Source organism: Heloderma suspectum, chromosome 3 (genome assembly GCF_057233095.1).
Source record: "Heloderma suspectum isolate Gila_16-S chromosome 3, 16-S_ref, whole genome shotgun sequence".
Taxonomy (NCBI): domain Eukaryota; kingdom Metazoa; phylum Chordata; class Lepidosauria; order Squamata; family Helodermatidae; genus Heloderma; species Heloderma suspectum.
The window spans coordinates 48,176,409-48,203,906 of record NC_139460.1 but is presented as its reverse complement, the minus strand read 5'-3'; the positions used below and the strand labels follow the sequence as shown (position 1 = coordinate 48,203,906).

The window sequence follows — 27,498 nt, the reverse complement described above, 5'->3', positions numbered from 1 at the left end:
TAAGTCGCTTCTTTACCTATTTCATCGGGAAAGGCCATTGAGCTCAATGGGCGCCCTCCCGCGTAAGTGTGCGTAGTTTCTGCTACGTTTTTAAAAAAAGACAAATACAGACGTCGTGCTTTAACAGTGGTGTAACAGGCAGAAATGCAAAGAAGTTCTCCTCTCCTCCACCCCATCCCAGAGAAAAAGCTCACTTATTAACTTCTCCTTGTTACGGCGCTTGCCGATTGGGGGGGGGGGAGAGGCTTCTGTGCCTTTAACAGCTGTGTGTTAAAGAAGAAATTCAGCAGGTGTCGGTACAGAGATAGGGAAAGAAAAACAGCACCTGCTGACTTTTCTCCAGTCAGTTTAACGTACTCGAGATTTGCCAGGAAAAACCCAAAAAATTAGCACCCCAGCCAGAGGTAGGAATGCATCTGTCAAATGAGTCTCAGTTGACAACCCTGTTTCTGATGCGTGTTTTGTTTTACTGGTGGGGGCAGGTGCAATGATCAATATCAGCTCAGAAAACATTAGCAGCCAGCTGCATCCTCTGCAGAGCTGGGGTACGCCGCGCTTAACTCTGCGCCGGGTTGGTCTGCTCGTGTTCTCTTAGCCGCGCTTGTCAAGGTTGTTAAAGACCAAAGCAGTTCCACTGATGTTGAGTCTATCTAAATAGGCTCCACTGCAATGCTATGCACACGTACGTGTGTGCGTCTTTAATTTTGCTATCCATATTAGCGTAGTAAATAGCTATTCAGAACTGAAATCACAAAAATAAGCAGTCTTCAGGCCAGGGCCAATAGGGGTAGAAAAGCAGAGTATAAAGTTTTTAAGAATAACTTGGGCGTAAGGCCGATTGAATTCAGTAGGACTTTGACTTCTGAATAAAGGTTCAGTGGATCTTGCTATACAACAAACCGCATCTTCGAACTGACCACAACTACAGGCTGCAATCCTATGTGCACTGATTGTCGACAACAATTCCAAGATCCTTCTCGCTTGTAGTGTTGTTGAGCCACGTATCCCCCATCTTGTAACTGTGCACTTGGTTTCTTTTTCCTAGGTGCAGAACTTGGCATTTATCCCTATTAAATGTCATTCTGTTGTTTTCTGCCCAGCGCTCCAGTCTATGAAGATCACTTTGAATTTTGTTTCTGTCTTCCAAAGTAATAGCTATCCTTCCTGTAACTTGAGCCCATTATTCCATGTCCTGCACTCCGTGTCCTGGATGATGGAGAAGAGATCCTGGCCTTCCTCTCTGTGACAACCTTTCAAGTACTTGAAGAGCGCCATCGTATCTCCCCTCAATCTTCTCTTCTCAAGGCTAAACATGACCACTTCTTTTAGTCTCTCTTCAGAGGGCTTTGTTTCCCATCCCCTGTTGCCCTCCTCTGAACCCTCTCCAGTTTGTCTGCTTCCTTCTTAAAATGTGGTGCCCAGAACTGCACACAGTACTCCAGATGAGGCCTAACCAGTGCTGAGTAAGTCCCATTGAGCTCAATAGGGCTTACTTTTAAGTAGATACGGGATTGTGCCCGATGTTAGTCGAATTTAAGTCCCATTCATTTCAATGGGTCTATTCGAAGTAGGACGAACACTGGAGACAACCCATTTCTAGGCGTGCGCTGTAAGCTGGAGGGCAGAAAAGGGAGGAAGGGCGCGACCTGGCTGCGCGGAGCGATGCGGGGCGGGACGGCTGCAGGCAGCGAACCAAGCAGGCGAGATGGGAGGAACGAGGGACGGACTCTTCGCCCGCAGGTCGCGGCGAGCGCGGCACCTGCAGGAATTCGTTGCAGGGTGCAGCTAGAGGAAATGGGAAGACTACAGCAGCAGGTGCCGGAGGAGACCAAGCAAGAGGGAGGAAGCCGTGGCTTGTGCTGGGTCGCTCCTTTCCAGGGGAAAAAAGGGACCCAGGGGAAAAAAGGCCCGGGTTAATCCCTCCCCAGGCAGGAAAAACCGAAAGAGAAGGGACGTCTCCCGGAGGAAACTTGTTGCATCAGGAGGAGCGCCCGGGAAGGGCGGGTGAGGTTTCCGCACAAGCTCCGGGCAGCGGGAGGCGGCGCCATGGCCTGGAACTGGCGGTGGCAACACCAAGTGCTTTTGATCGGCCTCACCTGGCTCCCAACAGGTGAGTCGGGGTGCGGGGAACGGAGTTAGACGGCGGAGAAGAGCAGGCTGCTGGCCTCCTTGCTCTGTCGTCTTTCTCTCGGTGTCTCAGTTGCCGCTGTTAATAGGTGACCCCTACCTGAGTTTCTTCCCACCCCGTCCTTCCTGTTCGTCCTGTTTCTATAGCAGCTTCCTCATGGGGCGGTCTCCTGGCTGACCAGACCTATATCAAATCTCTCCCAAGTGCTCTTGTGGTTTTACTTTCCAGGGGGAAGGGAGATTGCGAAATCTCTTTCAGTTTTGGGTTGGGAAACCCAAAGAAGTCAGGCTAGAAATTAAATATATACCCGCTTCTTTTAAAATCTCCTTTTTCTCGTTTTCAGTTGTAAGCTTGCATCATGTATACAGAGATTGCGTGCATATCTGTCTATAGAACTTTTGTCTTCCACAACTCAAATTCAGAAGGGTAGAAAATCATGTATAACGACTTTGGATTGGCTGGAAAAAATGACCTTCTTGAGTGCTAGCACTGGGTGTCCGCTGTTTAGCTTTAAAGCAGTCCTGCGCACGTTAGCCTGGAAGTAAGTCAGAGTGAACTCAGTGGAACTTACTTCTGAGTAAACGTGGACACAATATTTGGAAAGATTACTGGCTTACCTCTACGTTGCCTTCTCAGATAATAAGCACAACATACATTAAAGTATATGGGCTTATTTAAACTGACAAATTTGCTGTATTGGTGGAAATATTCAGGGAACGAGAATTGCCAGATATACAAGCTGGGTTTAGAAAAGGCAGAGGAACTGGAGACCAAATTGCCAATATCCGCTGGATAATGGAGAAAGCCAGGGTGTTTCAGAAAAACATCTATTTCTGTTTTATGGACTATTCTAAAGCCTTTGACTGTGTGCATCATAACAAACTGTGGCAAGTTCTTGGTGGCATGGGGATACCAAGTCATCTTGTCTACCTCCTGAGGAATCTGTATAACAACCAAGTAGCAACGGTAAGAACAGACCACGGAACAACGGACTGGTTTAAGATTGGGAAAGGAGTACGGCAGGGTTGTATACTCTCACCCTACCTATTCAACCTGTACGCAGAACACGTCATGCGACGTGCTGGGCTTGATGAAGCCAAGGCTGGAGTTAAAATCGCTGGAAGAAACATTAACAATCTCCGATATGCAGATGATACCACTTTGATGGCTGAAAGCGATGAGGAGCTGAGGAACCTTACGACGAAGGTGAAAGAAGAAACTGCAAAAGCTGGGTTGCAGTTAAACCTCAAAAAAACCAAGATTATGGCAACCAACTTGACTGATAACTGGCAAATAGAGGGAGAAAACATGGAGGCAGTGACAGACTTTGTACTTCTAGGCTCAGAGATTACTGCAGACGCTGACTGCAGCCAGGGAATCAGAAGACGTTTACTTCTTGGGAGGAGAGCAAGGACAAATCTTGATAAAATAGTGAAGAGCAGAGACATCACACTGACAACAAAGGTCCGCATAGTTAAAGCAATGGTATTCCCCAAAGTAACCTATGGCTGCGAGAGCTGGACCATAAGGAAGGCTGAGCGAAGGAAGACAGATGCTTTTGAACTGTGGTGCTGAAGGAAAATTCTGAGAGTGCCTTGGACTGCAAGAAGATCAAACCAGTCCATACTCCAGGAAATCAAGCCAGACTGCTCACTTGAGGGAATGATATTAAAGGCAAAACTGAGAAGACAGGATACCCTGGAGAAGATGCTGATGCTAGGGAAAGTGGAAGGCAAAAGGAAGAGGGGCCGACCAAGGGCAAGGTGGATGGATGATATTCTGGAGGTGATGGACTCGACCTTGGGGGAGCTGGGGGTGGCGACGGCCAACAGGAAGCTCTGGCGTGGGCTGGTCCATGAAGTCACGAAGAGTCAGAAGCGACTGACCGAATAAACAACAAGTGAATGAGGACAATTTGATGACATTTTCAGATGAATCTTACCCATGTTTACTCAGAAGTAAGCTCCGCTGCTTTCAGTCTTATTGAGACTTATTTCCAGATGTGTATGATTAGAATTGCTGTCTAAAAGCACTTATTTTATTTCCCATATCTTTAATTCAAATGTAAATTTGATTTTTTCCACAGGTGTCTTCACATTCTATCCTACATTAAGTGTTCACTTGAGCACACAAATGGAGACTATAGCCTTGCAGTCAAAAATTTGTGCGGCCTGATTTTATGCATGTTTTCCCATAGTAAGATGAGATTTAAGTGGGATATAAATATGTAAACAAATGAATAAATAAATATATGTTTAGGGTTGCAGCCTGAGCATTACTTCTGAGAATTCCCAGCATGGCTGGTTGGATGGATGCTGGGAGGTGCAGGATTTTTTCTGTCTAAACATGCATAGGGTTGTGCCCTAACAGCACAATCCTATGCATGTCTGCCCAAAAGGAAGCCCCACTGAGTTCAATGGAATTTATGCCCAGATAAATGTGTATAGGATATATATGCATTTGTTAAGTCCGTGTTCATTCCTGTGTGGGTGAAATGAAATTAAAGGCACTTCCTTTGTTCCAGCCAGGTGCTCTCCAGAATATTTGAGTTATTCTGCCTAGCATAGCACATATTTATATTATGTTATCTCAAGTGGCATTGCTATCTTTGGCATTGCTAAGCTAATAATACTTTACTTGTGTTATCTTGTATACCTATGATAGGGAAATCACAGGAATCTAGCTAACATAATATAAACTTGAACCTTAAAAATGTTACTGTTCAACTACAATTGGGATTTTTAGACCATTAAGCCATTGCAAGTTTTTAGCTCTATTTCTGGGTATTTATTTATTGGTGATGTTTTCTATTTTGCTGTGCTTTGTGTACTTTTATTGATGAATAAAAGAGCATATATATGGAAAGTGTGGGAGATAAATGTAATAAATTGGTTTTGAGGCAAAACCTACACAAATTATTCATGCAGCTTCCCTTTTGCACCAGTCAGACAAAAATCTTGCACTTTGCTAAATTCTAAGTGCTAGACAAGCCTAAACTGTAGCTCATATATTGGGTTGTATTTAGTGTTAGTCCTGCTTAGAGTAGACCCTTTGAAATGAATGGGACTTGTTAGACTAACATTGGATGCAGCACATTAACTCCAGGGTAGTGCTGCGCTGGTCTAGTGAAGGAGCGCTGTAAGCCTCTCCCTTCTACCCCACAGACAACACCCCAGCGTGAGTGTAGAGGCCCAGCTCACATGATTCTTCCCTCAAATTAAAAAAAGAAAGAAAGAAAAGTTCATATGGAAGGCCTAGCTCATACTATCTACATAGTGTTGGGGAGAGAGGGCCACAGAGCTCTCCTGCTTTGCTATTGGAGCATCACTCTCTAGAATGAATTATAAGCTGGGGCAAAGATGCTTTATGTTACCACGCTTATCGATTTTATAGAGCTGCCCAGAAACTTAAAGGTCTAAAACTTAGGTCTCATAATCTAAATAATTATTTTGATTTCCATTGTTTGAATTGTGTGTGTTTATCTACATTAAATACAGGATGATTTAAAAATAATATGAGGTAGGGAAATAATTTTTCTGTCATTTTCCCCCCATAGTTTGAATGTCAAGCATAGAAATTGGTTTATAATTTTGTCTTATTTTTTTGTTTTATGGGTTTGGAATGGTAGTCCTTGGATGTCACATTGTAAATCTTTTGCATATTCCAAATAATAAGGGTTTATCTTTTAAGCAGCACAGTTATCTCGTATTTTAACTGAAATGCCTCATAGTACCATGTGAGGTTTGGGCTACCCAATCTACCACATCATGCAAGTTTGTACATTTTTGTTTGTGCTGTATTTTTTATTGTTACGTATATATTTAAGATATTTTGCCGATTAGAAAGATATTGTTCTGAAATTCAGATTAGTAATACTTGGGAAAAAGTGTAAATTTAGGGAGGATATTCATCTTAACTGGCAATTGTTCTGAGCTATAATAATTTTAATTTTCCCCATGTGTTTAATTATTTTATAGTTTGTCTAAGACGTGGGTTAAGATTTATTTTTGTTAGCTTTTTAAAATGTCGTGTGATGTTGACACCTAGGTAATTCACATTTTCAGAACATATAAGCTATTCCTGACTGCATATGTACGTATGTCTGTGTGGGATTCCCTGTCTGTATTAATACATATCCTTTCAAATCTTTTTTTCTAATTAAGCTGCCATATTTCCATATCATTTAATTTCATTCATTGCCTCTTTGATTCATTAGGATGTGTTAATAAAAGGGCTCTATAACCAGCAAATAAATTAACCTTTATGTTCTGTGTATCTCTCCCATCCCATGGCTCAATGTTACTATGTTCATTCCACCATCTTAAACCTGTCCGTGCTGGTAGTTTCTAATATTGGGCCACTGCTGTCTTCCAAAGCCCTGTTGAATCTAGAGATGGGAGAAAGCAAGTCCTGTGGTTGCGGATTGGGTAGCAACTGTAGGATATCCCTGCACATAACAGCCAGTCATAACATTCGCCCCATTCACCCAACTCAAGAGCTGCCCTTTTAGAAAGCTTTATTTAACTTGAGGTCCTTTTGCTATTACTCTGCACACTTCATTAATTTTTTATTTCATTTATTATATTTCTATACCGCCCCATAGCTGAATCTCTCTGGACAGTTCACTTCCTATTGTATCTATGAGATCAACAGCACACCAGACCTCTTTCGCCGAAAGCTCAATTATTTGTTATTACAACTCATTGGGAAATCCCAGAGCAGAAAAACTTGGATTGGAAGCGTGGGGGGGGGGGGGTACAACTTGACTGAGAATTGTTCCAGATTATTAGTCTATCTAGGCCCAAGATTGTTCTGGACTATGAAGAGATTATGAAGGCCCCGACCGCTCACACGGGCTTCTGCTGCAAAGTCAAACTGTTTCTTCCAGATAATGCACATGGCCTGCTGGTGTGCCTCTTAAATGGAGAGAACGTAGCATTTCCTGATAACTGTGTTGATAGTTTTTCCTCGAAGGGTGACTTCTCATATAACGTTCAGTGATTATTGATAGCTGCTGTTGGTGTTCTTGCTTGCAGGTTGCTTCTCTGTTCTGGTGACTGTGCCAGATCCTGAGCGATACACAACCTTATTTGCATCTGTGATCCTCAGGTGTGAGTACAGTACCTCAGCGCAACTGCAAGATGTGGTAGTTACCTGGCGCTTCAAGTCCTTCTGCAAGGATCCCATCCTTGACTACTATTCTGTTGGTGAGTACTACTGATTGCTGCTACCACTGCCAAGGATTACTTTCCACAAGCTAAAAGTGGGAGGAGGAGGGACACTTCCTGGGGAAGCTGCAGTTTCACCTTTTATTTCTCAGATCCAAAGTGGTGGTGTTGATCTCTCCAGGCTGTAATTGAAACTCCTGTAGTGGCTACTAGGGATGTCGGAGAAATCCACAACGGAATCAAATGCATTTGGACTTCTATGAATCCAACGCACAGATCCTGCAGCGGATTGGCTTTTCCTGAATTGCACAGATTCCGCGAACTTGTGGCCCCATTTCTTTTACTTTCTGGAATTTTATATAAATTTAATTGTAGAAAAATATGTAAAATAAAAAAACCAGCTAAAAATGCCATTTATCCCAATGAAAATGTGCGTTTTGGGGGGGATTTGTGCATTTTTGCAAGTGTGCACTTTTGCAGGTGTGAATTTTCTCACATGTGAATTTGTACAAATTCAGGAATTGGAAAAAAGCTGATTCCGTCAATGAGCAGAGGATGGAATGAAAGGCACCTGACAATCTGCAAAATGCAGACAGAAGGGATTTTACAAAATCTTTACACCCCTAGTGACAGCTATGGGATTTCATTCTAGTAAATAGCTACGTATGCTTTTACTAACTGCTTTACTTCTTTGTCTTTGGAATTCATGGAACCCAGAAGAGGGCAGTCTGTGGTTTAAGGAAGGGAGCCTCAGCCTACCACTGTAGATGATTCTCCCTTTTGGTTCCATTATTATCAACTTGGGGGGAAGAAACCTGAAGTTTAAGACTACTTACTCCTGCTAATAGCAGACTTAGCCAGTGAGTGCCAACAGGATTGTAGTCAAAATAGGGCCACTGAGAAACGAAACGGAGGTATTAGCATGCTCAGTGGAACCCCAAGGTTTGCAGAAGTACAAAAAAAAGTTAGGATGCAAAACCTAAGGGGCCATAATACTCCAAAAATGGCATAGTAAGGACTGAGCATGCTTAGTTGCCAGAGAATGCTGAGTGCCTAGGGCAAAAGGGGGGCAGAGAAAAGTGGGGAGGAAAATTTAGTACTCTCTCCACAGGCTTCCTCCTCTAATTTTCATTTTAAACTTCCTTGAGATTGTAGAGATATTTGAATCTAATTCATCTATATCTGTTTTCTTTCTATATATGCACCTCCCTGGAACTTTTGCTCTGTGCATGCCAAATTCCTAGTAAAGATTCACCTTTTTGTTTACCATTGGGCATCCCTTTTCCTCTGCAGCTCTTTGTCACTGGAATGCCCTTTCACCTGACATCTGACTCTGTTGCCATATTCAAGTACCTCCGTAACATAGGGTGAGGGTTGGTCAAGATGACCCCACGGCAGGGTTGCTCAAACTTTTTGAGTCAGTGGGCACTAACAGAAATGTAATTTGCTCAAGAACCTAAAAGAAGTAACTTGTCCCCGGCTTACCTTTTTCTTTTTTTCTGGGCAGCTGGGCACACTGGACTGCAGCTACCCATCATTTTTATTTTCTGAGAATCTCTCTGGGTCTACGTGGGTCCCAGAGGCTTTCTTGGAAATAAAGGTGGCGCTGGAAACCAGCACATCGCTTCGCATCATGTCAGACTTAGTTAAATAATGTTAAAAAATCTCCAAAATAAACATCAAGAGGGGCAGGGAGCCTGGTGGGCATCAAGATACGTATCCACGGGCATCAGATTGGAGACCCCAACCTCACAGGACCCCTTCTAATTCTTTACTCTGAGATTTCTCTAAGTAGAGCTATCCGTCTGGGTGCCCTGAGGCAGTACCTCTTAGGAGTGTTAATAGCCAGTAACGTTCTGGTGATGTGTTGGCACTCACCCGGGACCATAGGAGTGCTCTCTCCCTTGGGAATAAGCGTAGTTGTGTTGTAGAAAATAATATTATAAAAAATGAGCATCTGTTACCATGCCCAGTCAGCTGCCCCGAATACACACACGCACACACACACACGCACTTTTTTTTTAATTAGAAGGATGTTGAGATGACCAGCATCAGCCCTGGTGCATAAAAGGCCAACTAAAATGATCAAGGCTTGGAGCATCTCCTCTACAAGGGAAGGTTACAACAGCTGGGATTGTTTAGCTGGGAAAAAAGGAGGGTAAGGGGAGACATGACAGAGGTGTACAAAATTATGCACGGTGTGGAGAATGTGGATAGGGAGACATTTTTCTCCCTCTCTCTCAAAATGCTAGAAACCAGGGTCATCCCATGAACCTGATTGGTGGGAGATTCAGGACAGATAAAAGCAAGTACTACTTCACACAATGAATACTTAAACTATGGAATTCGCTACTAGAAGATGTAGTGATGGCCACCAATTTGGATGGCATTAAAAGGAGGTTAGACAAATTCCCAGAAGAGAAGGCTATCGAGGGCTACTGTCTTGATGGCTATGTGCTACCTCCAGTACCAGAGGCAGTATGTCTGTGTACGCTAGTTGCTGGGGAACGTGGGCAGGAGGGTGCTGTGCACTCATGCCCTGCTTGTGGTTTCCAGGTCTACAGCTGTGTGAACAGACTGCTGGACTAGATAGACCGTTGGTTGATTGATCCAGCATGGCTCTTCTTATATTCTCCTGGTGGGCCTGGAATACCAATGCCAGTCCAGGTGCTGAAGTCAGGGGAGGGGGCATTGCTCGGTGGCTGAGCCCATGCTTTGCATCCAGAAGGTCCTGGGTTCAGTCCCCGGCATCTCCAGGCAGGGCTACCTCAAACCCTGGAGTCACTTCTGACAATACTGGGCTAGATGGTCTGACTTGATATATAAGGCAGCTTCCTGTGTTCCTGTGCCCAGCCTCTTTGCCGCTGCCTCCAACCCCTTCCACACTCTGGCTGATCATTTGGGGGGTCCCCCTGGACTGCTGGCCTTGGACTTTGGCCTGGAGGTCCTGCCCTTGCTGCACCACCAGTTGTAAGTCTGTGGGAGGAGCCTTCCAGTTTGAATTTTTGAACAGTGCCTAGTGGTTGGAGGTGCTTTATAAGTAAGCGCTACTTGAGCAAGGTGCCTCTTCCTGATTTGGGGTGATTCACCCCTCCCTCATTAGCTCTCCAGGCCCCACCCCACCCTGTTCAGGAGGGTTCCCCAACCCTCTGGAGAGGTTTTTGGGTACAGGGAAAAGGAAAGGATGGGGAAGAAGCACCCTTCACGAGCTTCCCTCTGTTTGTGGTTCTCGGGATCCAAGCTTGACAGCCAGGCAGGCATTATCATTGTAAATTTGCTTGGAACTTATTAATCTGGAGCCTGTTGGTACTCAGGACTACCTCATGTATTTGGGCTTCCAAGGCATTGTTTTATGGCCATGTTGTAAGATGTCTAACATGTATCACCTTTTTTCTTCCCCTTCTGTGGCAAACCCTGAAAGCTTAACCATTATATGGATTGTGAACAATAGTTTTGCCATCTTTTTCAAATGCATTCCAAGGTCTCATCCCAGGTGCTTCCCTTGCATCCCCAGGGAAGTTTGCAGAAGCTTATATACCAACTTGTGGCCCTCCAGATGCTGTTGGACTGCAACTCCCATCATACCTCACCATTGGCTATGCTGGCAAGTGCTGATGGTAGGTGCGGTCCAACAACATCTGGAGGGCTGCATATTGCCCACCCCAGTAATTTATACCACCAGAGCTTGCCTCCTCAGAAGCTCTTTTGTAACTTCCTGTCCTCTCCCATGATTTTGTTTCTTTTTCTGCTAATGTGAAAGGGACATATAAAATACATAGAGAGCCAGTGTGGTGTAGTGTTAGAGTGTTGGAATGGGACTCGGGAGACCTGGGTTCTACACTTGGCCATGAAGCTCACTGGGTGACTTTGGGCCAGTCACTGACTCTCAGCCTGACCTACCTCACAGGGTTGTTGTGAGGAGAAAATAGAGAGGAGGAGGACCATGTGAGCCACCTTGGATTCTTTGCAGAAGGGGAAAAGTGGGATGTAAATGTAATAATAAATAAAAATAAATGCATGGTGTGATTTCCTCCCCCCTCCCCAAGGTCTTTTAAGGGACAAGACTATTTGAATATCTTGGATTTTAATAAGCTGGCATTAATTTTGTCCCGTATCACTTTGTTCGCAGCCTATCAGGCAGGCCTAGATCTGGGCCAGGATCCTTCCAATGACTGCAATGACAACCAACGGGAAGTGCGCATTGTCGCTCAGAAAAGAGGGCAGAATGAAGCCGTGCTGGGCGTCGATTACCGGCAGCGGAAGATCACCATCCAGAACAGTAAGTGACCCTTGGGACACCAGGGGAAAGTGAAAATGAACAAGCCTGATATGGGGAGTGTTGTGCAGCAAAGAATGGTTCTGGCCATCCCAATTTCTGACTTTTATGCTTTGCAGACTAGAATTGCAGTCAAGATTTCGTGGGGCTCTATGCTAGCCTGAAATCCTGCATTTTAAAACAGGGCTTTCTGCTTCTGTTTTAAATGCAGGATCACAACAGGCTCCCTTTACATGTGCTTCCTGTCCCCCCTCCCCTTCTGAGTCTTCCAGATGTTTCATTGATCTCACTCCTCTTCTTGCGCTTTTCCTTTTTCACGGAGGGAACTCAAGCGGAACGCAAGCGGGGTAATTTGATAGCTCATTATCTCCGACCTATTTAAAAATGGAATAAAGGTCATTTAGTGCAGGAGACGCCCTGGAGGTTCATGACGTCATCTGAAGGGCCTGCAAACTTGAAGAGTGAGCAATATCAAGAGCAGGATAAAAGCTCCGTGTGAAAAAGCCCTTCCTGTTATCATCATATGGGAATGGCATCTATGATAGATTACCCTATCTATGATAGGGTAATAAGGATGTGCAGGTTTATTATCTCCATAGAAAGATAAGAGAAAAGAGCAAATCTTTCTGAAACACGTATGTGATGTGATAAGAGGGGAGTCGCTACAATGTACATGATCTTTGTACCTTTTCCCATGAAAATAGTTCTCCAGCAGTGAACTTGGTTTCAGTGACAGCTGCCTGTAAGGATGCAACAGGAGCAAGACTTGGTTCAAGAGAACCCAGCACCACCATGACATCTCCAGTCATGCATATAGTGTCCACCAGGCTGGCCCTACGATCACCCCCCCCCCAAGCTTTATATGTAGATAGTGTGAGAGACCAGTGGAGGCTGACAGCAGATGTAGTGTGGAATTCAGAGGTTACATGTACATCCAGTTGCAATTAAAGACATAAAAAAAAAGGTAAAGGTGTCCCCAACCAGTTGTGTCCGACTCTAGGGGGTGGTGCTCATCTCCATTTCTAAGCTCAAGAGCCAGCGCTGTCCGAAGATGCTTCCGTGGTCATGTGGCCGGCATGACTGAACACCGAGGTGCACGGAACGCTGTTACCTTTCCCGCCGAAGCGGTACCTGTTTATCTACTTGCAATTTCTTGCTTTCGAACTGCTAGGTTGGCAGGAGGTGGGACTGAAGACAGGAGCTCACTCTGTCACGCGGCACTCAGGTCTTGAACTGCTGTCCTGCCGACCTTCCAGTCTGCAGTTCAGCATCTTAACCACTAAGCCACCGCGGCCCCAATTAAAGACATACCTGTACCTTAAGAATGAGAGGTCCCATTAATGCTAGCCAACAAGGAAGAGTACAAGCGCTTCATGTTGCTTAAGCCTATATCTTGTGGAGGTAAAGGACTGGGGTTGTAGTCCCAGCTCTCCAAATATCTCTTTCCTCAAATGTTTTTGCAGTTCAGGAACTTGCTGGAGTGGTCTGAGAACAACGTGAAAGCCAGCCAGCCATCTGCTTTCTGCCCTCATCGGCTTAGTCTGCCCTACTGAAGACCACCTCCCTGAAGGCTCCTTCCCCCTCAGCTGTCACCACCAGCAGCCATTCCAGCAGGCTGTACAGAGGGGAAGCAGGGCCATTTCACCAGCCCTCCTAAAAGGCTACTTCATTTTTTTTCTTCTTCCCTACCCATCCCTTTTTCCTTGTTTGTTGTGTCTTTTTAGATCGTAAGTCTGCAGGCAGGGACTGTCCTGTTCAACTGCTTGTTTATAAGGTGCTCTAGAAGTCTTTTTGGCTGAAGGGTGGGATAAAACTACTTTAAATAAATAACAGTATTATTTATTTAATAATAAATAATAATAATTTATTTACTGTTTTCTTCCTCTGTAGGAGCAGACCTTGTGATCAATGAAGTGATGTGGTGGGACCATGGAGTCTATTACTGTACCGTTGAGGCTCCAGGAGATACAACGGGTGACCCAGACAAAGAGGTCAAGCTCATCGTTTTGAGTAAGTACACAGCACTGTTTTTATTAAGTTTCTCTTCTTTTTTTTCCTTGCCGCCTGTAATGTTTTGGAGAACAAAGCCTGGCAATAGCAAGAAGACTTCTATTCTGACCCTAAAGAGGTTTCTTCAGGAGTTTGTCCCGCTCAGTTCAATGGAATTTGCTTCCTGATAAGTATACTTAGGATTGCAGGCTTAAACTAATAGCGTGTGTATGGCGGGGTGGGGTGGGGGTGAGCCCCAGTAGAAGTGATGGCAGCAATTTCATGTGCTTTAAACATGAAGCTGCCCCAAATATGTACAAAACACAAAAGGGGAGGGGCTCTGGTTTTAAAATCAAAAGGGGTGCATGGGTGAGGAACCTTCCTTGTGCCCCGGCAGCTGCTTTACCCAAGCAGTTTTCTTCTCACCAAACATTTAGCTTAACTCTAGATATGGTTTGTGTCCCTTAACTGGCAAACCTTTCTATCATCTCAGTCTATGATTTTAAAAATACGATTGATGCAGTGGCCCACTGATGCTTAGATATCTTGGAGGAGCGTTGCCTGGCTCTTCATGGTTATTGCTTATATCGGCCTTCCCCAACCTGGCGCCCTCCAAATGTGCTGGAGGGTTGGCTGGGGATGATGGGAATTGTGGTATGACACATCTAGAGGGCACAAGATTGGGAAAGGCTGACTCGTATTCTTGCATTAAAAGAGAGAAAGAAAAGACCGGTGGTCTGTAGTCCCTGAGACATACTAAAAGGGAAGGTTTTGGAGCTACCTATTGGTTGCATTCAGATGTAATGATAAATTATGGCTTACGTTATGTGAATGAGCCTGGGTGGGCCTTGGACATGGACACTTCCCTGTCTTTCCTTCTCTGATACAACCATAAGGAGGAGATCAGAATCTTTTGCTTCTGTTTTAACTAACTGCAGTTTAGCATTATGCCCATACCCAGATAAACTGTGGTTAGTCCTAACCGTGCCATACTGGAGCAAGTCAAATTCAAACCTTGGTGTATGAACCTGACTTGTTTCAATAAGCCATAATGAAGATTAACCACAATTCAGGGTTCAGATGTAGCACTAAACTGTGGTTAACTAAAATAAATAAATAATTGGAAACAGAAGCAAAAGCTTCCAATCGCTTCCTTGCCATCACACTGGAGGAGAGAGGAATGGGGAGCACATGAGCCCGAGGTTTATGCACGTAACAGTAAAGCATAGTTAATTGTCATGTCTGAATTCAGCCACTCCATGAGAAAGATGGATCATATAAGATGAGTTATGTTGTTAGGGAAAGATTGGGGGGAAACTCCTTTTTTGGTGCAGCAAGCTGATCTACAGGTATCTAACCAGAAGAAAATCAAGTTGTTGTTTTTGTTGTCGTGATTATGGGCTTCTCCACATGGGGCTTTTATCCCGCGATTGTGATTGGTTACTGACGGACATTTGCGGGTCCTTTACATAACGTCGTCAACCTCCAGCGCCTCTCCCATGGTTTCCGACCATTTCACAGTTTAATTTGAACCGGGAAATAATGACCTAATAAAAAGAACCGGTTTGAATTTGTCTGTGGTGCTGTAACAACAGTGCCATCTAGCGGCTGTATAATGAAACATAAAGAACTCGCAAATAAAGGAGGGGGAAGGGAAGCGCATCTAAAGGGCCGATCTTAATCATGCAAAGAATCTGGAAGCAGAAGCCCTGGTAAAATCGCAGGAGAAAAAGCCTCTGTGTGGAGAAGTCCTATCATTAGTGTTATTGTTGTCCTTTCCTTCTGATCAGATTGGCTGACTGTAATCTTGATCATCCTTGGCGGCCTTCTCCTGCTGATGCTGATTGGGGTGTGCTGGTGTCAGTGCTGCCCTCAGCATTGCTGCTGTCACGTGCGCTGCGCCTGCTGCCCGACACGCTGCTGTTGCAATGAGAAAGGTAAGTCACCAAGCAAGGTTTCTACCACATGCACCGATTCCCAGAACAACCACAAAATAGGGGTATTATATCTAGGTTGTTTTCATTTACATTTCAAGTGACCTACAAGCTATTTTGACATTTCTCCTCAGGACTGGGCGGGGAGAACACCCTAAGCCTAACTATGTATAATATCCCAAATGTGCACAAATCTGAGGGCCCTCAATATTTTATATATTTTATCCACCATTAAGGTAAAAAGCCCTCTCTAGGTAGCTTCCAAGATAAATACAAATAACAACAATACACTTCAAATAATTAATAATAACAAGGTGATAACAATAATAACAGAATAAAACATTCCAGCCCCAAAATATACAAACATCCAATAAATAATTACAGCTAAAAATCATAAGTAGTCTGATAAAACACAACTCATGAGAGAGCCACCAAAAACAACAATACAATCCACAAATGTGGGGCCACTTCAAAAAGGCCCTCTCCCTTTGCCTGCCAAACTGATTGCTCTCAGAGCTGGGCACATGACAAGGGCTACTGTTGTGTGGGCAATCTGATATGGGTAAAGGTGATCCTTCGTGTAACTTGGTCCCAAAGCTTTTAAAGCTGTGTTTTGGTCTACTGTTCCCTGCCTCCATCCCTTTCTGCCATTTACATTTACTCTTTAAGCATGTAGGAATGTTCTGGCCACCACATAAAACATGCTGAAGTGGAAATCTTCTTAGACCACCTTTAAATGTTGAGGATATTGTGAAGGGGATGTGGACTGCACATATTAACACAGGAAAAAGTAATGGTCCAGCAAAAAAAGCTGTTCGAAATCAAAAGGATGCATTGATTGCAGACAGAATGTACACTGCCTTTATCGAGGTTCCTGAAAGAGAGCCATGTGTCTCTCTATGCAGGTGTAACTAATGCATTACTATGAAGATAGTAGCTTGAGCTGTTAGTGAGCCTAGAGATGTTTATTGCTTTTAATGGAGAGCTGTGTCATTTTGTCCTCCCTCTTTAAATGTACACAGAATGTAGACAGGTTCTTTACAGTAATGGTGGCTAGTTAAAGAGCAGGGAAACAGTTGTTTTTCTAGAGTTGCCCCAAAGCCTCTTGGGATCCACAGGGATATTTTGAGTCTGTTGTGTCTGCCCACACACTACCCTTTCCCCAGGACTTTGCATACCTTCCCCTCACTCCATTCCATATCCTTCCACTGCTATTACTGTTACTGCTTAGCAAATTATTCTTTTCCCAGCCAGTGGGAGGGTCCAGGAGGCCTTGTGGGGAGTATAATCTGAGAGTTAACAGCAACCAACTATGTGAGATGAGTCACTAATCTTCTGATATGGCAAGAGAGGCAGTGACATGTCCAAGACTGTCTATCCAGCCCTTAGCTGAGAGGGTCAGTGTTAAATTCTCCTCTGGGCTATTTTACCTGGGGATGTCACTGAAACTTGCAGTGGGAGTGGTGTTCAGGAAGACCACTTGAGGTTCTCCCTCCCCCTGCCCCAGTCTACTAATAATCACATCCAGACCATTTGGAAGGTTCTGGTCCAGTTCATAATGGGTTTACCAGGGGAGGCTGCAGCAGCAACATGGAGGCCTCATGGCAAGGCCTCCATTATGCCCAAGACGCTATTGCATCAGTATCCAGAGCGTCAAAAACCATGGGAAGTGTAGTTGTCAGGGGTCCTGCCACTCTGGTCCTCCCTCCCCTCAGGCCTCAGATATGGACAGGAAGGGGCTAGCAGCTCTTCATCCATCCCATACTCTGTATAGTACAGGCAGAGCCAGAAGATAAGCCGCCTCATCGACCCCACGATCTAGACATTTAAAGTCAGCACGCAAGCAGTGCATGCCTACCACAGCCATCATTGGACTCGAAGGCCTTGTAGGCCCCTTCCAACCCCACTATTCTATGATCTTGTCCTGGCAATGTGGCAGCCACGTGAGCTTCCTTGGCAATGTGGCAGCCACGTGAGCTTCCTTGGCAATGTGGCAGCCACGTGAGCTTCCTTGGCAATGTGGCAGCCACGTGAGCTTCCTTGGCCCTATCCCTGCTCCTCAGTGCCCATTATTATGCAGGTGGGGGCAGTAGCTGAGAAGTCTCCTGACTGGCCCTCCCTTTTCTTATTGGGACAGCAGGCTGCCTCTGCCTGCCCCTGCTCCCCCAGGGTGGGGAATCGCATCCTGGGAATAGGACCCCAGACAGTAGTTCCCATGATTCCTAATGTTAACCTGGTGAGTCATCCCATATAGTTAGCTGCCAATGGCCATGCTGGCTGGGGATGATGGGCCTTGTAGTTCAACAGATCTGAAAGGCGCCAGGTTCAGGCAGTCTGAGGTAGTCTGCCCCATTGTGAGGCTTCCTTGCTGCTATCAGGTACATTTGGGGGAAAGGGAATGATGGGACTCTGGTTGGCGTGGTGACCCTCAGGGCCCTGCCATGTTCCCATTGACATAATCATTTTTCTTGAACCTGAGGAGAAACTCCACCATCAGCCTGTGACTGTAATTCTACAAAACAGAGAACAACTTAGGGACACTTGAGTGTCTCTCTGGTATAAAATCAATTGCTTTTTCTGTCCTTTAGTCCTGGAACGGCATCACTTCATGAAACAGGCTCGACACCTTTTGCCATGGATGACGCACCACTCCCAGTCATCTTCGTACCAACTAAACCCACTCTTACAGCGAGGTAGGGCTGTGGTTACGAGTCCAAGGAGGAAGATGTTGTTGCCCCTTTAATATAGTGTTTTGGCTCTTCACTGGCAGGGGTGTGCAGAAGGTAGCTCTTCAGATATTTTGAACTTTTGACTCCCAGAAGCCCCTGCCAGCACAGCCAGTGGTCAGGAATGCTGGGAGCTGAAGTCCAGAGATCTGGAGATCTACTTTCTGCCCACCCTCGGCCTAGAGTGCTTGTGGTTTGGCTTCAAGACCAACTGCTCAGAAGTTTGTGCTTTTTATGGTTCAGGTCTGCATCGGCAACTGGATGGTAAAAAGAGATAATTTGATATCTGGACAGGAATTTGTCATTTAATCTTGGCATTTGCTTTTACAGAGCACATTTCTAGCCTTTTGACTGTTGAAATAAGCTTGGAAAAGAGTGAGCAGTGCCTAGTGAAATCTGAGAAGGCCAAGGGACTGGGGTTTTTTTGTTTGTGTTTAGTGTTCTGCATTGCTCTGTCACTGGTCTTGCCAGCCAAAGTCCAACATGCTAAGAACTACATTGGCCTTGCCAGCTCACTCTTCTATTATTGTCAGCTAATTGTAATAAATTGGGTATTCTTTATTTATTTATGTATTGCATTTATATCCCGCCTTTTTTCCTCTTGCAAGGAACCCAAGGCGGCTTACATTATCCTCCTCCTCTCCATTTTATTCTCACAACAACAACCCTGTGAGGTGGGTTGGGCTGAGAGTCTGTGACTGGCCCAAAGTCACCCAGTGAGCTTCCATGGCTGAGTGGGGACTAGAACCCCGATCTCCCGGCTCCCAGTCCAGCACTCTCGCCACTACACCACACTGGCTCTCAGTGTATTATGCTAAGTACTGCTGTTCTTTGGTGGAGGCGGTGTGTGTGTGTGTGTGTGTGTACATGCACACAAAGATAGAGAAATATAGATCAACAGAGCTGCCTGCATTTTGGACTCTCCTCGGTGGGTGGTTATGGCGACAGTCACGATGAGCATCTGCACTTCAAAATTTACCACTACACCTCTGCTAATTGTGGGTGTCTCTTTTCCATGTTACTTAGAGATGTCTCTGCAAAGCAGTCAGCCACTGATGCCTCTGCTTGCCCAGGTACCCTCCAGCAACAAGTTCTTGGACCACCTTGAGTCTGAGATCAGGAACCTCAACCTTTCCCAGCCTGTGCTGCCTTCGCACCATGTTGGGGGCAGTCGGCATCCCAGCGTCCTCTCTTCTCTGGGTTCAGAGATTGTGGAACGCAGAGTAATTCAGCTGCCTCCCATCATCGAGCGTGTCTCATCCTCTCAGAGAACTAGCAGCTCATCACGACTGCAGCAGTCTGTGCGTCCTTCAGGGCCTCAGAGCACCATGAGTGAAGAGAAGAGGGACGGGGGGAGGAGGGGGAGGAGGCCGTTGTCTCTGGACGAAGATTCCCACTCCAGCTACGATCAGGAGTCGTGGGACAGATACAGAGACCGCAGAGCTGAGAGGCAGAGAGACAGCAGCCGCTACAACAGGTCCCGGACTTCCAGGACAGAGGGAACGCCCATCTTGCACAGCAGGGGCGCTCTCAGTTCCTCTCCTGAGGAGGCCAGAAGGGGGTATTCTGGACAGCAGCATTCTGGCAGAAGATACCAGCATTCAGGGCGGCGGACTTCTCAACAGAGCAACGACTACAGCCGCCGCCGCTGCCGCCATCGCAGCTATTCTCCACCATCCCATCGGGAGTCGTGGAGTTCATCTGACGAGGATGAGCGCTTCCAGGGAAACAGTCGGCAGCCTCACCAGCGCGGCTCCCCAGAATGGCTGGAAGACAAACCCCCTAGTTACCGCTCAGTTGATATCACCCCAGCCAGAGGTAGCAAAACCAGAGACCCCATGGAGCAGCAATCGGTAAAGAAGCCCTTCCTTGTGATAAGTATTAGCTTTTATATTAGCTCTAAAACTGAGGTTCAGAACCTCTCTCAGCTTGAGGGCTGAATTCCATTTCAGGGAAGCTCTTGGGAGCCTCATTTCATAGCTGGGCTGGAGCTGAAGGTGAAAGGGAGCAGATGAAGGTACTAAAAATAGCAGCATATTGTAGCTTAAAGTTCCTACTGCCAGCAGCTAAGCCTTAGGAGATACATTGCAACCTTTTAGAATGGGGGGAAACTGCACAAAAGTCGAGAAACTACTGAACAATCAGTGTTTGGGGGAAGGGGTGAGGCCAGAGGAAGGGGGTGTGGCCTTTTGGGGCGCCTCCCCAGGGGCCAGATATGGCCCTGGGCCTGAGGTTTCTGGTAAGAAAAAAGACGGAAAAGGCCATGGGAAAAGACAAGAGAGCTACACATGAAAGATGGTGTTGTCTGGTCCCCCCATAAAATTCTGTGGATGACTGATGCACAAAAACAGCATAATCTGGAACCACCCTTGGGCAGGTGCTTTTTTCTTTTTCTTTTTTCACTGCTCATGGCTTCAGAGGGGTGCTCTTCCTTGTCCAAGGGCAGGAAACGAAGCACACTGGCTTCTCTTCTTGGCTAGCGTGGTGTTGCTTTTTACCTCTTGGGCACGCGGCAGCTCTGCACACAAGAGCAGTGGGGGCTGGCGGGCGGGAAACCTGCTCATTAAAAAGAGAAGCGGCCACACCTGCAGCTTCCCTGCCAGTGGGCTGCTTCCTTTTTCTTCTTCTCAAGCCTGCCTGTGTCTCTTGCATCACCCCCATAAGGTGCCAAGCCTGTGCGGGGAAGGGAAGGCAGCTGCGGAGGCACCAGTAAGCGAGAAGCTGCCAAGGCCTTTGTATGCACTCTCTTGGGGTGCACACGAAAACGCAATTTTTTGTGAGCACACACAAGATTGAGCCCCTTTCAGGAAAACCAGTGGGAGGGACCGTAGCAGAATCCTGCCTGAAGCCCAGGAGAGCCACTGCCAGTCAGTGTCAACAGCACTGGGCTAGATGAACCAAGGGTGAACTCAGGACGAGGCCGCTTCCTATGCGGCTTGTGCATCCCTAGAAAGGAAGCTCACAGTTTGCTGAATGTGCCGTTAGTTCTCTTTTGTGAATCAATGTCTGTCTCTAGCATACCGGTGAATCAAATGTTGCTGTGGCTGTTCTTGCCCCTGCCCAGTTGCTAAGGTACCCAGCTGCAGGGGCTGGAGGAGAAGGAGGGTGTATCAGGGCTTGGTTTGCTGGTATGCAGTAATCGTTAATATTCGAAGAAAACGGACAGAGCACTTGCATTGCTGTGAGTCTCATCGGTGCTGTCAATCTGAAGTGGCTTGCACAAAAAGTCAGAATTTAGAAGCTGAGTAATAGCAGCCATCACTCAAATGTGCTAAGGATCGAACAGCCTCAAATCAGTCCAGTGTCAAAAGTATTGTAACCTAACAACTCTAAGGGCAGGAATGAACTATGTTGCTCTGTCAACCCTTTCTGGTCTCTTACTAACAGCAGCTTTTTCCTCTCCTAGGAAAAAGGCAGTTCTCGCAGTGGAAGGAGTGTTGTCATTTAGACATTTTGCTTTGCCACTCTACAAAATGAGATGACTTCATTGGCCTGAACAGGAGACATTCATCTTTTGGCTGTGAATATTAGCTGTCAAGGGATCTGTTTCTCTTCATCACCTTCAGCCTGTGCTTCCTCATCTTGGGCACTTCAATTTCCAGTGCAGTGGTTTATGAAAAGGCATCACTTTGCTGATAAAGCAAGAATGAAATGGAGCTTGTTTCTAAAAAGCTATTTTGCCCTTTGTTGATACTCCAGAGGTAGCTAGAGAGACAGCTTTTAAAAAACTGGATTGCTTAGGTGCAAACCTGTGCACACTTTCCTGGGACTAAGCCCCACTGAACATTGTGGGACTTACTTCTGAGTAAACATGCCTAGGATTGCACTGTTAGTGACACTTTTGTCACGGAGGCCTTAATATCAGAGGGATAAGATCTCTGACATGTAGAAGTGCCTCATGCTGACAGGACCTGATCTAATACAGAGCTGATCATCTTTGGCTGGATCATCTCCAATATTAAATGCTTCTACACCTTGCAGCCCAAGTATTCATATTTGGAAATAAGGCCAATGGAAATAAAGGGAAGAGAGCCATCACTGGTTATTTATAGCCAGGGGAAAAGGTTCATTCCATCAGATAGAGTGGAAACAAGCTTATTCAAAATAGTGCCATATTAGCCATATTAGAATAGGTTAGTTACCCTCTCCTAATGGTAAAATAAAACAGTTGTAGAAGGGGGAGAGGAAGAGGAGCAGCTTGACATTGTGCACTACTTCTAGTCCCTGGAAACCCCATCCAGAATCCCTGAAGTCTCTGAGGCATTAGAAAGCAGTCCCTTTTTAAATTTTACATGTTTCTCTATCTAGAAATTCAAAACTGGGATTTTCTGGATATGGATGTGGTATAATGGATTCTACACTGTGGAAGTTGGCTTCTGTTATTTTGTGATTCACACACAGCCATATAGATAGCAACTTTTTTGAAAAAATAACCCAATGTGATTAATTTACCATTTCAAAGAGCTATAAAAGAAGTACATAGCACCATAGTTGAACAGCACGATCAGTGGAGCATCTGCCACTTGTTCAAGACAGGTTCTGGTTCTTTCAGGGTTCTTGTTCAGGACGATTTAGTAGATTCAAGCCAAACCTGAATTTATGCAAAAGCAAGCGAAGTAGTACAAGGCATTTCATAATCTGTTTGAGTGGAAGGGTTAAACAGCTGAACAAATACATAGCTAATTCATTTTTAACAAAGGCCTGGAACAATTTTGGAAATAACTAATAGTATAACAAAAAGTACTGAACTTTGCAAAAGTCTGGAAGCTTGTATTTGATAAACAGTTGAGGAACTAACTTGCGGTGTGATTTTAACTAAATAATTTCCTTTAAGCCCAGGGCGTTGAACCTGAGGGCCAAATTTGGTTTCAGAGAAGCTTTCATGGGCGGGTGGGGAGGGGGCATTCCAGTGATGTGTGGGGCTAAAGTCAAAAGGGCTGGGACAAAAATACCATCATATTTTAGCTTATAGCTTTTACTGCTTGTAAGTAAGCCATAGGAGAGGCATTTGAACATTTTAGAATGGGGGAAAATGTACGCAAAAGCAGGGAAAGGTGTGGGGCCATGACCATCTGGAGAATCCAGTTGGGCTGGATTTGGCCCATGGTCCTGAGGTTCAGGGCTGTTCATGCTTCCCATTCAGAATATTAACACAGAATATGAAGCGCAAAAAATGAACCTGGAAAAGGCGGCCAGTACCTTTTCTCACAGTAACTCCATTAATTTTTAACAGGAGGGTGCAAGCTGCGTAGGCCTTGCTGGCCCTACAGTTGTCCTACAGGGGGCCACATTAGCCAAACGAGGTACAAATGTGGGTAGAAGCACCCAGTGTGCAAGGCTTGGACGTGCTGCATAGTTATATTCAACGTGTTCATTCTAATCTATTCCGTTAATGTGGAACAACAAACTGAACCTGCAACAGCTCCTGTTCAGCCATACATGCCGCCTTCTAATCCCTACCACTCCCCTGTCCCCTGCAATTGTCTGTTTTCCAACAGTCAAATCAACGTTCTGTGCCCCATTGAGCATGCTCAGTCCTCATTGGGCTGTTCTGGGATGGGTTTTTCCCCCTAAATATCCGGGGGGGGGGGGGGAGGTTCCTAAATGTTTTTGGTACATCTGCAAACCTTGAGGTTCCCCTGAGCCTGCTGATACCTCCCTATTGTGTGTAGGTGCTGCCATTTTGGCTACATATGGACCAGAACTTGTAGAACTGAGATCACTATTAGTATGTGTGATGATAATGTCCTGGAGTAGAAATAGTCTCTTCCTTGTGCAACGTCTAGCATAATTAGTCCAGAGACTTGGGGCATATTCATACATGTATGTACATCATGATGTCTCATTACTGGATTACTCACTCCCTAAGAACTCGCAGCTGAATATATAAACTCGTTCCACTGGAAAGTCTACATGTTGAAGTTATCACTTGATGTTAATAGTGAGCATGCATGGGTGATCAGGGCCCTAGACACCAATAATGTGAGTAACATTGGGTTCTGGTGCTGGGAAATGATTCTGCAACAAATACCTGTGACTCATTCATTCTCTCTCCTTGCAGGACAGCTAGGGAAGAACTGCTAATTCTAGTTTAAAAAAAACACCCTTCTCTCTGGATGTATCAAATGTTGCAACTGAGCTATGGTTAATATGTGTTGAATTTGGCTGATTCAAATGTCCTGAATTCTGGTCAAAGTTGTCCTGGATTGCATCAGACTTTGCAAGTGAAGTTTGCATAAGCGTTTACTGAACGAACTGTATAAAATAGCCCAGTAACTGAGTAACCTGAACAAAAATTAACATTCTGAGGGTTTAGTACCATGATGCATTGTTGCGCGACAACTTATTAGCATCTAAGGCCTAGTACCGCTCATACGTCACTTGATGGCTGGCAGAATGTGTGAACAGACTCCACTGAGTCTGATGTGAGGAGGTAGGGAAGCTGTGTCCAAGAGCCAGAGTGGTGCAGTGGCAGAGGCACCAGAGTGGTGCAGCTGGACGTAGACTGTGGGGAATCAGGTTCAAGTCCCAACTTGATCACCAAGTCTACTGAATAAACTTGGGCCACTCGCTATCCCAAAGCCTAACCTACCTCACAGGGTTGTTATAAGGCTAATGGAGATGATCAGATACACTGTCTTGCACTCCTTTGAAGAATGGTAGGATAATAAAACGTGGTGCTATCGTTCACACATGCCAGTCTTCCGTTTATACTGCAGCCATCAAAGGATGAGCATTCGTTTAAGTTCTATGATACGTATATGAATCAGCCCCAAGACAGACAAAAAGCAGGAATTGTGGAAGTAGTTTTGTTGGTTTTAATCCTGGGAAACCCCCTCTTTATTTTATCTCTTAACATAAAAGCTGCCTCTTTATAGTTGTACAATACAGACTGCAATCCTGTAGAGGGTGATGCTTCTTTTGCATAATCATCTAGTGTTTTTATCACACAATAGAAATAGGCACCTCTTGACACTGCCAGGAAACTGGCGTGTGTATGAAACGTATTTAACAGCGCTCTCTGTTCTGTTTCTAGTTAAGCTCTGCAATGTGTCTTGTACCTGTTTTATGAAATAGAAATACATCTTCTGCACAGTGCAGACCTAGACGTGGACTAGATTTCTAGAAACTGTCAAATATATACAAATGAAAGTCAAAGAGACCGCCTAGCCACTATCTTATCCATATGCGTGCTCTCCTTTTGGTGCCTTGACAAGGAAATAGAACCTGGTTTTTATTACACAAGGAAGAGCTGATCTTTCCATCAATTAAACCTCTGCGATGAGAGACAAGGCTGAGTATATCTGGGATGCTGAGGGACAAGCAACAGGAGATGGCCTCCGGGCCCGGTATCAACATCTGGCATCCTAGGACAGCTGCTAGTGCCCCAGTGCCCAGTTGGGCCCACTGGTACTGACCCCTAACCCTGCTCTCCCATGCCTGCCAGTTAGATCTGCAAACTGCCATTTAAATTTCCCACAGTGCCCTAGAGTGATACTACATCAAGCACTCTATGCACTGTAGGAAATTTAAATGGTAGCTCCTATCACCCTTGGAGTTCTGCTGCCACCAGGTAAAGTAAGAGGGCCCACCAATGTAGCAGGGGCCTACTAGAAGGCACTTTGTCCAAGGCCCCTTGCCCCTGGAGCCAAACCTGATGGCTATCATTTTCATTCCATATTTATGAGCTTCCAGAAGAATCTAGAAACGGAATGACAGACCTCGGTCTGATCCAGCAAAGCAGTTCTTGCATAATGCTGGTTCTGGAACCAAGTCCTTGAGCCCATGATGAATTCCATAACTTCATCCATTTTTGTTTCCTCTATCATTGTGTACCCTTTTGACCCCTTTATAACCAGCTCCCTATATTTAGGGTGGTCATATGTCCTCCTACAGAGGACAGTCCTCTGTTTGAAGGGCTACATGAAGACTATCCTCTATTTTGAAGCCATCCTCTATTTGAGGGGCTGTCCAGTGCAAGTCCGGTTTAACCATCACAAGGAAGAGCTGGGCCTTGAAGTTGCCCATCAACAGCACAGGGACAGCAGACTGAGCAAGTCACGTAAGCCACTTTGTCACAGTCTTCCCCTCTATGGTGAGATGCACTGTATTTCTATTTAAATTATAATACTAATTTCTGAATTTGCATCTGTGAAGGTTTGAGGCCTACAGAGGCAAAGAGAAAAAGGTCAGGCTTAGAGGCCTGGAGTTTTTGTTGGGAAGGGGTATCACTCAGACAGGTAGTTTCATTTCTCTGGTTACATTTCATTTTCATTTTCCCAGTTAAGTTTCATTTCTTCAGGTTTGAAGCAGTACTTTTGGTTTTGAGGAAGGAGTCTAGATAAAGAGAGCCAGGAAGCGCAGAGTCAGGGAGACCAAAGCATAAAGAGGAAGCAGGAAGCAGCAGCCTGGAGAAGTCTTAGGAATTGGCTAGGATAAAGGAATTTGCATTTTGCAACTTGTATTTTCTCTTAATGGCTTTTGTATCACTCAGCATTATTGTGTAAATACCTTTAGTTGTGATTTGTTTGCTTTAATTTACCAGTAAACTTGTGGTTAAACCCTGTACCTAGACTGTCAATGACCCCACGACTACAGCCTAAACCCCATGTTATTGGGAAGGGGAAGGTTAGAAGAAGGAAGTTGGGACTCAAGGAAGTAAAAGATCCTTAAGGACTTGTTCAAGGGGTCCAGACCATACGGGGAACCCTGACAGCATCTATACATGTAAATTAGCATATGCAAATTGTATGCAAATTGGTGTCCTCTTTTATCCTTTTTCGGTGGGGCCACCCTGCCCGTCCACTTTGCAGCCATATTTGACTGAGTACAAAAGGTTGGTTAAAAAGTGAGTAAAGGGATAGCTAATTTGTGCCATGTATTTTTTAGTTTGTATTCTACAGGACTCTATACTTCCATCACTATCTTGGTCTCTGTTGTGAAAGAGCAGATATGGAACAAATAGACCTATGTCCCCTTGAATACATCTTTAATAGGTCTGTGAGACTGCTGATGTTTTCAGAATCAAACGTGACACCAGCCAATACCAGCATGAGAGGTAGGTCGAAAATAGCACACGCGGACACACACGCACACACACGTGTGTGTGTGTGTGTGTGTGTGTGTGTGTGTATATATATATATATATATATATGAGAGAAAGATAGAAAGACTAACAACAGAGTATTTAAAAAATATATTTAAAGCTAAACGTTTCAGCTTCCGCCCTCATCAGTAGCTGTGTTGTTAAATGGATATCAGGAGTGGCAGTTTGGAA

At 45.2% G+C, this 27,498-nt stretch overlaps 1 protein-coding gene across 1 annotated transcript; it reads left to right on the top strand.

The window, feature by feature from the left end:
• Positions 1–1,771: 1,771 nt before the first annotated feature.
• Positions 1,772–26,786, top strand: ILDR1 (immunoglobulin like domain containing receptor 1). The gene is made up of 8 exons (XM_084843123.1): positions 1,772–2,110; positions 7,165–7,335; positions 11,426–11,575; positions 13,463–13,582; positions 15,352–15,498; positions 18,084–18,188; positions 19,248–20,074; positions 21,628–26,786. The coding sequence occupies exons 1-8, from the start codon at positions 2,047–2,049 to the stop codon at positions 21,667–21,669; spliced, it is 1,626 nt and encodes a 541-aa protein (XP_084699249.1). The 5' UTR covers positions 1,772–2,046; the 3' UTR covers positions 21,670–26,786.
• The last annotated feature ends 712 nt before the right edge of the window (positions 26,787–27,498 follow it).